At 40.0% G+C, this 14,270-nt stretch overlaps 1 protein-coding gene across 3 annotated transcripts in view; it reads right to left on the bottom strand.

Moving 5' to 3' along the window:
• Positions 1–10,713, bottom strand: part of LOC149201967 (metal tolerance protein 2-like) — a 479,526-nt gene extending 468,813 nt beyond the window's left edge. Inside the window, exon 1 of one of the 3 annotated variants that reach the window (XM_089403043.1) lies at positions 10,185–10,713. In XM_089403043.1, coding sequence (XP_089259169.1) covers positions 10,185–10,526 — 342 coding nt within the window. In that variant the 5' untranslated portion in view covers positions 10,527–10,713. The remainder of the gene's footprint in view (positions 1–10,184) is intronic. The other 2 variants (XM_089403042.1, XM_089403044.1) reach the window with 2 other exon arrangements.
• Positions 10,714–14,270: the final 3,557 nt, after the last annotated feature.

The raw sequence follows: 14,270 nt of genomic DNA, 5'->3' as shown, positions 1-14,270 counted from the left end.
AAGAGTTGCTATATCCAACAAATATTCCTTTCTTTCTTGTGGGATCTAGCTTCTTTCTTTTGTCCTTGGGAATGTGAATATATACAGGACACCCAAATATCCAAAGATGATCAATATTTGGTTTCTTCCCAATGAAGACTTCTTTTGGAGTTGTATTGCCAAGTGACCTGTGAGGACTTCTATTTTGAATGTATACTGCAATCTTCGTTGCTTCTCCCCATGTGAATTTCGGTAGATCTTAATCATGGAGCATAGCCTTGACACTTTCTTCTATAGCTCTATTCTTTTGTTCAGCTACTCCATTCTGCTCAAGATTGTATGGAACTATAAGCTCCCTCTTAATCCTAGCCTCCTTATAGAAAGCAATGAGTTCTTTGGAAGTATACTCACCTCCATTGTCTAACCTTAGAATCTTTATCTTTCTTTCTGTAAGATTTTCTACCTTTGCCTTGAATTCTTGAAATTTTATGAATACTTAATCCTTGGATTTAAGTAAATAAACCCAAGTTTTCCTTGAATGATCATCAATGAAAGTAACAGAATATAGATGACCTCCAAGTGATTTAGACATGGGACCACATACATCAAAGTGGATGAGATCTAGAATCTCTTGAGCTTTAGATGTATTATTTGCAAATGGTTTCTTTGCATTCTTTCCCAGAGCACAGCATTTGCAGACTCCTTCATGGTCTTCTTTGAGATTTGGTATCCCATTTATAATGGAGTTTAGAGTTGGTAAGATTTTGTAATGAAGATGGCCCAATCTTCTATGCCAAAGTTCACACGGACTTATACCAATGTGGACAAGTGCTTGATTTAGAGGAGATGAGAGTTTATAGAGTCTTCCTTCTCGAACTCCAATGGTTCTAGCTTTTTCAATGCTAGAATCTTTAGCCCAAACCACTACTTTACCATCTATAAAAGCAACTCTATCTCCTTTTTCTTCTAATGATGAAACAGAAATAAGATTTTTGCACAAACCTGGAACATATAGAATGTTGTTGAGATGAATGTTACCTCCTCCTTTCAGCTCAATTGATGTAGATCCAATGCCTTTTACCAGATAGCTCTTGTTGTCACCAAGCTCCACAGAGTATGAGGACTTCCCTTTGGATAGGGTTTTGAGTTGCTTGTGATATCCAGTCATGTGCCTTGAAGCTCCACTATCTATCACCCATATATTTTCATCTTGAAATGTTCCGGTGAGGGCTGAGAACAATCCTTCATTCTTTGAAGATTTGAGATCTTTGGAAGAGAAGAAACTATTCCATACTGCCTCGAAACTTTGCTTGATGAGACTTGCTAATGATGAACACTTCTTTTCAAGCTTCTTCACAATAGAGTTGACCTTCTTCATGCCTTGTTCGAACCATAACTCTGAAACCATGTTGAAGAATCTAAGGTAAGATGACATTAATAATTCTTCTAACTATGGTAATTGCTTGTCATGTCTTTTTACTTATTAGGATTATCTTCTTCTTCTTATCATTATTATTATAGTGTGTTCTTCAATCATCAAACAGCTACCAAAACAAGAAGATCAACAAGATACAAGTACACAAGATGTAGGCTCCAACCCAAGGCAAAACCTCTCCTCTTGAGAGGAAAACCCTTCAATCTCTTCTTATAGATTCTTTATTGACGAATACCAAGACCCTTGACCAACACTGAAGCCCTTCCAAGACCAAGATCAGCTTCTCAAGAATGTGCTTGCTTCACTACTTTCCAAACCCAGCAAAATCTCTTCCGGCAACACTACTTTGACCTCCAGCCACAGCTTTTCGATCCTAACTACAGATCTACAACTTCGATCCCCTGGCAGCAGCTGTTACTTTGCACGTGTGCACTAGAACTACTTCTTCTTTGCCTCCAACTACCTCACTTGACCTAATTTATCTTCTGGATCTAGAAGGGGACTTTGTTGGCCCTTCCTTCAACTCTTTTTCACCAAATTGAACCTCCACAATGAAACCCTAGCCCAACAGCAGAAACCCTAGCGAAAAGCTGCAGAATTTCAGCCCTCTTCTTCGCACGTGTGGAGAGAAAGAGAGAGAGAGAGGAACCCAAAACACTTCTTCTCCTTCTTTTGCCTTCTTCGTTGCCCTTTTATGCTTCTTCCTTCGCATAAGAGAGAGAGGAATGAATGTGTCCAAATGAGGTTGAATTGTCTCCTATATATAGGTCTTCCAAGGGTATGGATTCCAGATTCTATGCCGCCTTGACAGGCTCGCAAGGCGACTTGGTCTTGGAAGGCTCAGTAAAATACAAAAATAATAATTTTTACAATTTAATAATTTTTATAATTTACAAGATGCCCGATGGGGTCTTCATATTATGACAATGTCCCTATTGGACTTCTTGAGCTAGGATAATCCTCGAAGCACTTTCAATTAGTGCTTGACCTATAAAACAAATTTCTTGGGCAAGAAACCCAAGCTCAATAATAATAATCATTTTTCTTTCTTTTACAAAATACAAGAATCAAAAGTACATTTCATATTTATGAAGACCGAACTTAGTTACACTTTCTTCAACACCATGGACAGCTCATATGATAAAGATGATATTTTTATTGGATTCCTCTTTCCAAGAGGTGCAAGATTGATCTAAAGATCATCTCATTCTGACAAGTAGAAATGGAATTTTGAATTTATTTCTTCTATGAACAAATTGTCAAGGTCGGCCAGAAGTCTAATGTAGGCCTCATGAAGCCCAACAGACGTGTCTCTTCACCCATAACATTGTGTATCAATAAAAGAGGCATCTTCATCATTTGGACACACCTCAACACACATTTTTCTCTCTCCTCTCCTCATTGATTCGTACAGCAAAGGAGAAGCCCTTCTTCTTCATGCGTTGACTTGGGTTGATCGAAAATTTCAGGCTGAAATTTCAAGACTGTTTTTGGGCCATCTACAACAGCGTTGAGGGTCAAACCTCCACCTTTGAGCAGTTTGTTTTTTCTCTATTTTTCTTTGCATGTCCCCAACGAGGTCGGGATATAAGGAGTTAGGGCTTGAGCTGGTCAAACCTTTGCAAGACCAAACTCACAAATCCCAACGGCCTCCCATGGCGGATGAAAAGAAAGACAAGGGGGCAGGAGATCCTATCAAAATCTTGCTCGAAGAAGCCCTCGAGTGACAAAGGAACGCGATGATGGACAAATTTGCCCAGATCCTTCAGCGGCTACCCAGGGGCGACGCATCGGCTTCCAACAACTACTCTGGAAACGCCACACCGTTTAAGGTACAAGTTAATTTTGAAATCCCCATATTCGAGGGTCAGATAGATGCAGATGTCATCGATAAATGGTTAAATCTGCTAGAGGGTTATTTTTCTGTTCATGATTTTTCCAGTCGGGAAAAGATTATTTTCGCTCTTCTCAAAGCAGCCCCCCACGTCAAGGATTGGTGGGAAACCTACTGCGAGCAGAAGGATGAAAGTAGAAGCTCACTATTTTCAGCCATACCCACTTGGGATTCATTCCGGGATGCCATAAAGGAGTAGTACTACCCTGTCGGAAGTTATGAGGATCAATACATAAAGTGGACCACACTGCGGCAGGGAAGGGACCAAGACGTGCCGGAGTTTACCAATATTTTCCATACCCTTCGCACAAAGTTGGGTATCAAGGATTCGAAGCAGCATTTGGTACTCAAATACCGCGGCTGCCTGCACAAGTACATCCAGGAAGAAATAAAATTCCTAAACATCCCCTCGCTCGGCACGACATACTGATATGCCATCAAGGTCGAGCAAAAGTTTAAACAGAAGAAGTGAGACTTTGGATCTGCGAATCCGAAGCAAGGGAAAGGTGCCCCCAAACCGCAGAACAAAGGACAAAGCCAAGGCGGGGCGGCCCAAGACAACCCGCCAAAGCTGCAAGCAAAGAACAATGTCGTGAAGACGAAAAAGGACACGGGAAAGTGGTGTGAGTTCCATAAGAGCTCCACTCACAACACAAGTGAGTGTCGGGCCAAGTAGTCACTGGTAGCCGAGCTAAAGGTTTCAGAATCATATGCATGTTCCAACTCTGAGTCAGAACTCGACAAGGGGAATGACAAAGGGAAACAGATTATCAATGCGGAGCCCAACACCACCGTTGCCACCACGAAGATCCAGAAGGAGGAACCCAAAGATCCAGAGGAGAAGGAGTGTCTCTTCCACTCCCAGATGTGGGTAAAGGGCTCCCCGCTACAGTTCATTATCGACAACAGGAGCCAAAAGAACCTTATTTCAGCAGAGGTCGTGAAGCGGCTGGGCTTACCAACCACAGCACATCCACAGCCGTACACCAACAGGTGGCTTCACCAAGGACAGGATCTTCACTTGAGCCAGCAGTGTCGCCTTCCATACAACATCAAGCCCTTCACGGATGAGGTATTGTGTGACATTGCTCCCCTTGAAGTTTGTGATGTATTATTAGGACAACCATACTTGTGGAAGCGACATGTTGTGTATGAATCAAGGCCCCGTGCCGTTATTGTTACTTTGGGAAATAAGTTGTACAGGATACCGGAGGTAGCACTGCCTACCGCCATCTTTTTGGTTACTGCAAAACAATGCAGTAAGCTCATTTCCAAAACCGGGAAATTTGTTTTCCTGATGATACGCCCTCGAGGAAAGAAGAAGATGGTCGCCACGACCTCCAAACAGGGCCCCTCCGCACGACAACTACAAATGGACAGGGTCGTGGAGGAGTATGAGGACACCTTCACCTCCCTTGTAGGGGTTCCTCTGCACTGTCAGGTCAAGCACTCCATCGATCTAACCCCAGGTGCGTTGCTGCCCAATGGACCAATCTATCGACGCTCTGTTCTGGAGAATGATGAAATCAAGAGGCAGATTCAGGAGCTGCTACAGAAAGGTCACATCCGTCTGAGTTCATCGCCCTGTGGGAGCCCGATCGTGTTGGTACAGAAGAAGGATGGGACTTGGAGACTCTGTATTGACTATCGGGCGCTAAACAAGATCATTGTCCGTAATAGGTACCTGATCCCACAGATTGATGACCACCTGGACCAACTGAAAGGGGGGAAATATTTCAGCAAGATTGATTTGAAGTCAGGATATCACCAGCTACCAATCGAACCCTCCGATGTGTGGAAGACTACCCTCGAAGCCAGGGAGGGCCTTTTCGAATGGTTGGTTATGCCTTTCGGATTGACGAATGCTCCTGCAACCTTCATGAGGCTAATGGATGATATCTTGCGGCCATTCACCAACTCATTTGTAGTGGTATACTTGGATGACATCCTGATCTTCAACCAGAGTTAGGAAGAGCACCTCCACCACATCCGACAGGTTCTCCAAACACTGCGGCAACACAAGTTATGTGCCAATTTGGAGAAATGCACTTTTGGCATGACCCAAGTTCAATATCTGGGATACATTATTGATGAACAGGGGGTGCATATGGATCCAGCCAAGATCCAAGTCATTCAGGATTGGCCATCTCCAACCACTCTGACAGAGCTCCGCAGCTTTCTAGGTCTTGCCAACTTCTACCACAGGTTCGTGTTGAGATTTTCTCATATCACTTGGCCCTTGAGTCAAGTCACCAAGGGAGGAGCGAAAGCAAAATTCTTTTGGTCTAAATCTCAACAGAAAGCATTCACAGAGTTGAAACATCACCTCTGCACGGCACCAGTGCTTCGCATTACCAAACTTGCAACAACCATTTGAGGTCGAAACAGATGCCTCTGACTATGCTATTGGGACAGTCCTTACTCAACACAGGCATCCAGTGGCATATCACAGTGAGACACTTTCAGACACAGTCCGGAAGTATCCCACTTATGACAAAGAGATGTATTCCATTGTGCAGGCCTGCCGACAATGGAAGCATTACATTTTGGGGAAGGAAACAGTCATCCACACAGACCACCGACCCCTGCAATTCATATAAACCCAAGGGAAATTGCAAAATGATCGCCATCAGAAGTGGTCCACATACCTGCAACAGTTCCATTTGAATATCAAGTATAAGAAGGGCAGCACCAATAATGTTGCAGATTGCCTCAGTCGACCACCGATCATGGCGTTAACCACCGTGCTCAACTCTTATGAGCACGAGACTTCTGATTGGCCACTTCTCTATAAAAGCGACCCAGAATTCGGCCACACATACCAGACACTCTTGGAGGGTCAACATGTTCCAGATTTTCACCTCCAGGATGCCCTATTATGCCACCTGGGTCACCTTTGTGTTCCTTCAAGCGAGCGTGCCAAGATAATTTGGGAAGCACACTAAAGTCAAGCTGTTGGGCATTCCGGGGTCGAGAAAACGGTGGGAGTACTGCAGAATTATTTCTATTGGCCGAATCTTCGACGAGATGTCGAGAAGTACATCAGATCATGCACTGCCTGCGCCAATGCTAAACCGACCATCAAGAAGTAAGGCCTCTATACCGTGCTACCTACCCCTAGCCGACCTTGGGAATTTATCTCCATGGATTACATGCCAAGCCTTCCTTCCACTAAGCATGGAAACGACTGTGTTTTTGTGGTCGTCGACAGGTTCTCGAAGATGGCCATTATGGCGGCCTGCAAGAAGAATATCACAGCAGAAACCACTTCTAAACTCTTCTTTGAACGAGTGTGGGTACACTTTGGGATCCCACAGTCTATCATCTCAGATCGGGACAGCAGGTTCCTCAATACATTTTGGTCCAGTCTCTAGTCGACGTTGGACACCAAACTCACTAAGTCCACAGCCTTCCATCCTCAAACTGATGGCAAGACAAAGGTTGTCAATAGGATGATCATACACATTCTGCGCATGTACAACTCAAAGCTTCCACGCACATGGGACGAGAGCCTCCCTTATGTTCAGCACAACTACAACCGGGCTCTCCACAGCTCGACTGGCCACAGCCCTTTTCAGGTGGGCTTGGGACTCCAGCCACTATGTCTCATTGATGTGACCATGCCATTTGCAGCTACTCACACAGATTCGGCTCATGTCCAGTCCGAAACAAATAAGGCAAACAGCTTAATTAAGCAGATCCAACATATTCGCCAACAGGTCCATGACATTCTGGAGAAATCAAATGCCAAGTACAAGCAGCGACATGATCAACATTGGGTGCCACACAAGTTTCAGGTGGGTGACAAAGTTTGGTTGCATTTGCAAAAGGAACGCCTTACTGGATCCTATCGGAAACTCAGACCACTCCGATATGGTCCTTACACCATTAACAAGGTTGTGGGAAACAATGCATTTGAGCTCAGCATTCCCCTATTCCTTAGCCTGCACCCGGTGTTCAATGTGGACCACCTTCAGCCATACTTTCGACCATTACTCGACACATCCAACATTGCAGAACAGCTCACATCCACAGAGTTAAATCCAGATTGCATGGGACAAGCTGCAACTGATCGGATCATGGACACACATATCAAGCACACTCGCCAGCAGAATATCCAACTGTATCGAGTTGTCAAAGCAGGCCAACTCCTTCACCATGGCAAGTGGCTCACCAAGGACCAAGTTTAGCAGAAGTTTCCTCATCTCATGGAGAAACTCAACGCAATGGGGACCATTGCTTCCTAAGGGGGGAGGAATGATCTAGGTGGATATTAGTGGACACCTGCCAAGTCCACTTGGCAGGTGTCCACTTGGACCCCCACCATTGTTTCTTTCAGCTTTTCAGTTTCCTTAATTGTAGCACAATTTACTATTTTTAGTGGTTTTTCAGGTCCTGAACTTCCGGAGCCGTTTTGAGGCCCTAAACGATGTTTTTTGGGAAAAATGGGACCCATGTTGCTCTTCCCAAAGTTGTAGTTCTCAAATAGATCTTTCTAACAAAATATTGTGCACGTCAAACGGAGATCGTATGCCAAAGCTACAACCCCGGGAAGTTGATGTACCAATTTACCCAACGGAGCCCACAGTTTGGCGTTTCATCTTCTAGGGTTAGGTTTTTGGATGTTTAGGGTTTTCCATTGTTTCTCAAAAATAAATAGGCCTTCGAGTCTCATTGTAACACAGTTCAGAGGCATGTAGCCGCCACATCTCTTCTCAAAGATAAGTTACCATTGCCCTAGCCGGTTTATTTCCATTGTTGTTTGTAAGCATATTTCAATATTTTACATTAATAAAATGAAGTATTATTTCCGCTACATCTTTGTGTTTATGGTTATCTCTGTAATTTGTTGCGTTCCTGTTTATATCCGAATCACTCTATGGGAGTCTTGACTCAAAAAAAAATATCTTGCTCATGAAACCCATGATGCAAGCATTACAATATTTTATTTTCCTTCTTTACATCTCATTGCATAAAATCATAATTACATGTCATTATGAAGACCGAACCTAGTTACACCTTTCAACACAACGAAAGTAATGTAAAAGAAGATAGTGATAGTGAACTAATATGTATTAACTCCAAAAAGATATGGGATGAAAAGAAAGAGCCTTGAGTTTTCCCAAAACATTGCAACCAATTTTCTTTTATTTTTCTTTGTTTGCCTTTTTTAACCGAGATGTGTTAGATAGGAATAGGCGGTCCGTACTAAGATATGATCCAAGATCAAAACATGTTTTTGAGATATGTTATCATGCCAAGCAAGCAAGATAATTTTTGAGAAATGTTATCATGTCAAGCAAGGAAGATGGCCAAGTTGCAACGATAGTTTTTTCTTTCATTCTAAAATGTTGGATATGAAGAGTTAACCATTTACAACCATCATCTTGAAAAAAATTAAATTGTCTTAGAACTTCAAGCTATTTAATGAATTAGAAAACATTTTTTAAGATGTAAGATCTGCAAGTTGTCTCTATAACGAATTAATCAGCAGTGATTCAAAATTATAGGATCTTTTTCCTTTTTCTGAATTTTTCAAAAAAAAAATTGTTAATTTTACCTCAATGTTCTCTTTACTTTTCAGACCATTCAGAAATTATTGTCATACATGACATTTGCAAATTCACATCTGGTCCTTATGTAGCATGGTGTAATGGTTATGTAGTGCTGCCTATCTCCCTGAAGTTTAGTCTTTGATTAGTCAGTAATTATTTTTTGCCCTATGTCCAATGATTGAGAAGTGGCTGTCCTCGTCTTGAGCCATAAGGATCAGTACTTATATTGTTAGAAGGGTTGGAACTTGGTTCTTTCAGGCAGTAAGGTTATGCCACATATTAATAGGGCTCGAGGTCAGGTAAGTCCCTCACTAAAAAGGTCAACACAGATCAGTCCCGATCATTTCTTCGTTAGAAGGGTTCATCCCATACTAAAGCTTTTACGTTGTAAGCTGGTGCTCAGTCATTTTGTAAACCAACAACTAATTTGCAGTAGCATAGTTACCAAATTTGGCCAAATCAGGCCTAACAATAAAGAAATTCAAAAGTAAAGTTCAGTTGGCAAATTATTCGTTAGGATTCGGTGTGAATTTAGGACGCATAAAAAATGGACCGGTTCAATGAGTTTTCTACCAGCAAAATGGAATCAGGGGGATTTCACGGACTCGATGGGCGGCAATGGCAGTTCTTCAAATGGGTGAGGAAATTACACCATCGGCAATTATTGCACCGGCACGCCCATGTGCCTCCCATATGCCACGGGCATGCTACTCAACCTTACTAGTTCTGGGAATTATTAAATGTTTGTAGGAGAGATTTTTTGGTGTAAAAATACTTAATCCTTTTACGGTTTATATGCATCCTGGCACTCATTTGCGAAAGGGGTTTAGGGTTCTAAAATGTCCCAACTTCTGATGTCTCATGATTTCTTATATTTTGCTTAAGAAGCTTGAATAAAGTTACTTGGACTCGGAGTCACTGTCCCAGTAGGGTATGGATGGTGATGCCTTTAAAAGGTATCGTCTCTCGATTGTTTCTAGTATTGAAAATTTTCTATTTGAATATTAAATGGAATAGAACTTTTTCATTTCGAATTCAAATTTGGTAACTAGGATTTTAGTGGGATCACTTAGTTTTAGTAGAATTTCAAGTTGATATTGCCACTATGTTCCAAAATTTGTAACAAAATGACCCAAAACCCATATATAGTTCGTTTCACTGCCTTAAAAAATTGTGAAAATTATAACAAAATACCCCAAACCCGATATATCGCTCGTTTGACTGCGTGGTGGTGAGGTTAACTTGAACACCAAAAAATTGCACGATAATATCACAAAGCAGAATAACAGACAGAATAGAAATGGATGAATGAATGACTTACCACATCAGATAAAGAATGAGCTGCATCAGCAATAATGGCGGTACTGCCTGTTAAATACCCGGTGACCGCCTTTCCACCAGCGAGTGCAATATCGGCTGTCAGTCCCAATTTCGATACGCGCTCCCCTGCTAATCCTCCGCCCTCATTATGACCATTGCCATGGTGGTGGTGAGCATGACCCATGTGTGATCGTGTAGCGAAATCTAAATACAAAGCACCCCTTAGAATAAAAGTGTCCTCCGCATTGAGGGATTGCGATGCCAAACAGAGGACTCTTTTCGGACGAATTGTACCCTGAAGACGCCTGTAGATGGGAGCCATCGAGATTAATTTGAAACCCATTTTCACTGTTAATGAATCTGGTACGATGGAGGAGGACGGTTGTCCATGAAATATCAATACTAAAATTTCATGGTGGGCAGAGTAACCTTTTAACGGTTTTGAACAGCTGCGTAAGTCGTGGTTTGTGTCCGAACCAAATCGAATTTTTGCTGATCCCACATCCTCAAAAAGGCCTTAAAAATATTATTTTCCTTTCTGCTTTGAAAATGTCATTGGACTTCTAAATATTCGAAAACGACAAGTTGACATTTAAATTTTACATATTTCTTTGAATTCAATAAATTTGTAATTACGTTGTTTAGGTTGTAACATTCAATATTGTGAGGAGGTGAATCAGATTTAATAATTTTTTATTTTAAAAACTTATAAATGCATCACAGGTATAAAGTAAAGTATATAAATATATAGTATAAAGTAAAGTATATAAATATATAGAATAGAAAGATTTTTATGTGAAAGCATGGAATGGTTTTTTTAATATTTATAAAGAGTATATTTAAATTTATTGGCACCAACTAAAATGAAATACTAATTTTATAAGCAATTCAAAGGAAGCATCAACAACTTGATTTACCAACACCAAAGCTTGTACATGAGTCAATATTAGTTAACCAAAGTCTACCTATCTCGAAATTGCTTCTGTGTTCTTCACACAGGCACTCAGCTTCCTAAACATGGTCTTCTTAGCAACAGAACTTCCCAAGAAAATTGTTCCTTGAACTCGGCCTCTAGAACTCTACCTACTCCACAGGGTTTAGCCTTCTCAACAGAGGACAGTGTTAGATTTTCAAAACAGACTTGAAACTCGTTGTCAAACGCACCAAACTTTAGCCCTCGGAACATGCCTGACTTCAACCTTCTTTGTATAGAACTTTGGTCCTGAAATTCAAACCTCAACAAGTACAAGTCACTGCTCTCAAGACAAGCGTCAAATTCGACCTTCCACACCTCTGACAAATCTAAAATTTGGCGTTCAAATGGGACATAATTCAGCCTCAAGAGCAAGTCTGCAATCAACCTTCTAACTAGGTATAGAAACCTTCAAAGAGTGTGCCAAAAATTATTCGAAAATACGCCAAAAAACATTGCCAAAATAAGCCAAAAACCCTTAAAAAATGTGCCAAAAATCCATCCCCAAAAAGCCTCTCCAAATCTACTCCTCTTCGCTTCTCGTTCATGAGGTATGAACCTTAGAACTCCTTTTGTTATGCACTTGTTTAGATAGATTTGAACTTGTTTGAGCGAGTGACTTGAAATGGTCATTCTCACACCTATTTATAGTGCATTTGGAGTTTAGACTAGGTTGACTTATCCATTGGTTGGGCCGACTTGTCCATTGGCTGGTTTGGCTTGTGCAACTAGCAGAATGTATAGTGAATATTCGAAAAATAATTTCTCCTCGACCGTGAGGAGTTAGAGGGGGTATCATATACCATTGGAAAGGTCTCAGAATAAGCTTTCCAAGAATATATGTGATGCTACCATTTGAGATAGGTAAATGGGGTAAAAATGCATTCAAAGATAGGGTATCCAAATGGGGCATCAAAAATGCAAAAACAATATTTTGAAATGTGTTATTCGAATATGTAACTTTCTCTTTCATTTAGAAAACCTTTGATATCAATGACAGCTTCTTTCAATTGTTTATAAGTGTATATATGATGCATTTACTTTAATCTTACTCATAAAAGTAGGAGTAGAAAGAATATTTGGTAAAATATAATATTATATTAAAGGTGGGGTGGATAAAGTATTAAGTAAAATATAATATTTTATGAGGGTGAGGGTAAGGGGAATATTAAGTTTACGTGATGGGGGTGTTTACGGCAGATGAGAAGGTGGCGGAAGGACGATGACCTTGGCACAACACCACATCCCTTCCTAGTGTGTCATCAACTCAAAGTAAACATTAATTCTTGCTTCGACCAAGACTTTAATTCTTGCTTCGATTGCGACTCCTCTCTCCTCGCAGTATGCTCAACATTAACCTTGCTCATGTTAGCACCTCAAAAGCCATCATCGAGGGTGTTATCTCCAAACTCGTTGATATGGTTTACATTATCACTATGGCTCTCTCCTCCCTATTATTTCCTCCTCTTGTCGTGAATTTTGGCAAGAATTACCCCTTTGTGGCTCCATTACTTGGTATCACCCCCCTTGTCTTTCTTTTGCCTACACTGGCACTGATAATGGATGCAGGACTTGCCCTTGTGACTAGAAATTCAATCCCCATCCTCTTAGGTAAGATCAATTTCTTCTATAGTTCACATTTCTTGGACTTCGTCAGTATCGGTTCTAGACTTTGAGGTTATAGATGACGTTGTAGCTTGGATCTTGGATATTGGGAACACCAAGAGCTTTCATAATCATTATTTTTACATTGTCATTCTCTATTGGCAAGTCGAGTTACTTATGGGGAAAGTTCTAAATGATCATGAGAATCCCAAGACAACCTCATGCACAAGTTGGAGGAGCTAAAGTTGTTGATGATGGATGTGGAGGGTCATTTAACTTGCCTCCAAGACTAATAACGACACCATATTACAAGAGCATTGACCACCCCATCAATTTGGATACCTCCTTGTCTTCATGACTTACAAGTTTGTCTTCATCGCTATTATGTTTACTATGCTCATATTTTGGTCACTCTGGTGTTTGTTCTGGAGGTTGGTATTCCCACTTATGAGACAGGCACCTTATTTTTTAATTATATGTTATTAGTACTAGGCATGTAGACCCAAAACATCTATCCATAATTTTGTTTTTTATTAGCAAGGCAATTAAACCCTTTGGTTGTTGGGTTCCCTTTTCGTAGGCACTTTTTGGGACAATGATCAACCAATAGTTATTATGCCTTTAGTATGGTTTCCCATGTGGCAGACCATAGATAATCAATAGCTCTTGACATTTGTAAATTCATGAATTAGTAATAGAAGATCTCAGACTTTTGTGATCCATATTAATCTTGATATTAATAATACTATAAATATTAATAATAACCATAATATTTATGATAATAACAAAATAATATTAAATAATAATGTTAATATTAATAAAAACAATAGTAGTCTTGATATTTAAACTAAAGCTTCTGTGATCCATATTTTGATTACTTGAAAACATTTTCGGAAGAAATCACATTGGTAGAATTAGGCTGACGCGTTTCGAATCAACTAGCATGGTTCATCATCAGGACAAGATGAACAATCAGATCATAGCTCCAAGGTAAATAGGGAGTCAAGACCATGTAACAACTATAGGGGAAACAACTAAAAAACATCTACTTTTAAGAGCTATAGGGGAAATAGCTAAAAAACGGCTATGTTTGACTGGATAGGAAAATGGGACAAATTATTATTATTTGTCAATAATTAATAATAAAATATAGTATATAATTATAAACAACCAACATGACCCTTACAAGTCAATTTTTATTTATTTATTTTTCAAATAAAATAATAATTAAGTCAAATGAATGAAATGTAAAAGAAATAATATTAAGATAATTGAGTCAAATAATATTAAATAGATATATTATTTAGTTACAAACTAATTATCTTGGCATAAATGAATTATGTTTATGTCCTAAGCTTATTTATAATTATATGTTTATAACTATAAAAATAACCAATATGACCCTTATAAGTCAAAAAAAATATTATTCAAATGAAACAATAATTAAGTTAAATGAACAATATTAAATTATTTAAGTCAAATAATATTAAATAGATATACGATTTATTT

This window comes from Pinus tabuliformis, chromosome 2_1, assembly GCF_031772625.1.
Source record: "Pinus tabuliformis cultivar Carrire ecotype Pingquan chromosome 2_1, CPIR1, whole genome shotgun sequence".
Taxonomy (NCBI): Eukaryota; Viridiplantae; Streptophyta; class Pinopsida; order Pinales; family Pinaceae; genus Pinus; species Pinus tabuliformis.
Note: the sequence above shows the minus strand (reverse complement) of the source record. Positions and strands in the feature narration are given on the sequence as shown.